This window comes from Formica exsecta, unplaced genomic scaffold (genome assembly GCF_003651465.1).
Source record: "Formica exsecta isolate Colony F162 unplaced genomic scaffold, ASM365146v1 scaffold15, whole genome shotgun sequence".
Taxonomy (NCBI): domain Eukaryota; kingdom Metazoa; phylum Arthropoda; class Insecta; order Hymenoptera; family Formicidae; genus Formica; species Formica exsecta.
The window spans coordinates 840,629-842,879 of NW_021848825.1; the positions used below are offsets into that span (position 1 = coordinate 840,629).

Below are 2,251 nucleotides of genomic sequence, written 5' to 3' on the forward strand. Positions count from 1 at the left end.
TATCAGTTAAATCATGCAAATAATTAAATAATAAATTATTAACAATATTAAAAAATGGCGGCCATTTGAATTCGAAGGTATCAGATTAAAAATTATATCTTTACATTCAAATGACCGCCATTTTTTGAAAAATCATAATTTTAAAAATCGACTACGACAAAAACTTCCTTTTTTTATATACTTTAAAAAAATTTTTTGGTTTTTGATTTCAGATAAAAATTGGAGGAGCTACAATGGTTACCGCATCGTCGAACAACTTCCAGGAGATGACGTCTCCACAGTACATTTTTCAATATTTATTAATGAAAATTTTACCAAATATACATTAAGGACCTACTTTAAGATGTAGCTAGAGATTTTTTAACAAAAAAATTCTTTTTGTGAAAAAAAAATTGTCAAATTTCCCCCTATTTTTCCTACCGCTAGGTGTATGTAGCCCCTTAAGGTAGCCTCAGATAATCTGAGGTAATCTAAGGTAATCTTAAGTAATCTGAGGTAATTTAAAGGTAATCCGTATCAAGGGTAATTTTTGTACACTATAACCACTAGTGACCTATCCCTCGAGATGTAGACAAATCATGTCTGAAACATTGGCAAAACGTTCTGATGTAAATTTACTACAGTCAGCGAATTATTTCATAAAGAAGATAATTTTGACTTTATTTTATTAGAAGTTTTATCTGATATATTTACAATAATATTGTTTTTATAAAAGAAGCAACAGATATCGCGCGCAAAGTGGTAACCACACGACGACTGACATATTTTACAGTATTTTATGAGGTAACTGATAGTATACGCACACTTGATTTCTTCTCTCTCTCTCTCTCTCTTTTCTTTTTTTTTTCTTGTCTCTTTTTGTTCATTTCACTATAAAAAATTAGCCATTTGCTATCAGGATAGACGCATCGCGATCCCCACAAATATCTTCACACTGTTTTAGCAAATATTTCAACATATCAACGCATTACATACGAATACGATATTCGCTTCGATATTCAAATTACTAATATGTGTATTAATTGAAATGTCGAGTTGGTCGCGTTAAAGTTAAACTCTATCAAATTTCGTTGGCAAATAAAGGCTCGGCTTAAAGCGAGCGCACAGATGTTGTTACGTCGTATCATAAGGGATTGGAGACAGAGAAAGAGAGAATGCGAAAGAGAACAAACGGGCAGAAATAAAGTGAGGACAAGTAAAATAGTGAAAAACCGCACCCCTTTAAAGTATTGTTTATATAAGGATTAGTATCACCGTGTAATATGGCTGTATCGCAAATTTTTTGAGCTTGCCATAAATATATTTTTGTCGCAATAAATCTCGCGCGCGTGATAGTTTCGTTATATAATAATGTAGAATCTATAAAAATATAATTACGCAGTATTGAAGCAACAAATTGATCAAAGCAAATTGACCCAATTTTTTTTTATTGATCATGATGTAAAAAAAAAATTATAAAATTTACACCTTTTTTCGTATCCGCATTCGAAAAGTTAGAGAAAGTTTATTGGGGGATATTCTTTTATGAAGAGAATGCCACTTTTGAACGGATGTCTGATAATATTATCGGGGAAGTATTGCGGCTACAACGTTGCAATACAATAGCACTAACTCTTATAAGAACGATACTAATAATAAGTAAAGAAGAAAGTAAGAGCAAGCAAGAAAAAAGAGAGGCGAAGGACGTAACTTAACTTACGGGGAGCGCACGCATTTAGCGATCAAGTGAACAAGCCCCCTGTATATATTGCTTAGTGGGGGAGGAGTAAGGGTGAAACTGCATACGGATATATCGACGATACTACGCGACAACGGCAACGGCGGTGTTGTGCCCAGATGAAAAGAGCGAGAAAGACCAGGGGGGGAGAAGGAGGAGACGGGAGAAGCGCGACTTCCCGCTGATCGAAAAGGGGGGGAGGAGTGGAACGGGTGGTGCAGGGTAGCTACGGAAGGGCGCGGCGAGAGAGAGAGGGAGGGAGGGAGCGGAGTGCGGTCAAGTGTACTGGGTAACTGGGTCAATGAGAAAACTGAGAGAGCGATGTTGTGTTGCGGGGACGCATGCGCGCCGCTATTGCCAGGGCTCCGTCTGTTCGCATCCTCCCTTCTCCCCCTAACACACTCCTTTCCCGAAAGTCCCCCCCCCCCTCAATATTTATCCCTTGTGTGGAATAATTTAAATCCTTTTATTGAAATCATTCATTTCTTTTTGCAAAATACGCGCAGAGAGAAACAAGAGATTTTATAAAATGGA

The 2,251-nt window shown here is 36.8% G+C and overlaps 1 protein-coding gene across 1 annotated transcript in view; it reads left to right on the forward strand.

Annotated features, from left to right (window-relative positions):
• LOC115232858 overlaps nt 1-613 on the forward strand; it is a 53,088-nt gene extending 52,475 nt beyond the window's left edge. Inside the window, exon 2 of the mRNA XM_029803004.1 lies at nt 213-613. Within this exon, the coding sequence (XP_029658864.1) occupies nt 213-349 (137 nt within the window). The 3' untranslated portion in view covers nt 350-613. The remainder of the gene's footprint in view (nt 1-212) is intronic.
• The last annotated feature ends 1,638 nt before the right edge of the window (nt 614-2,251 follow it).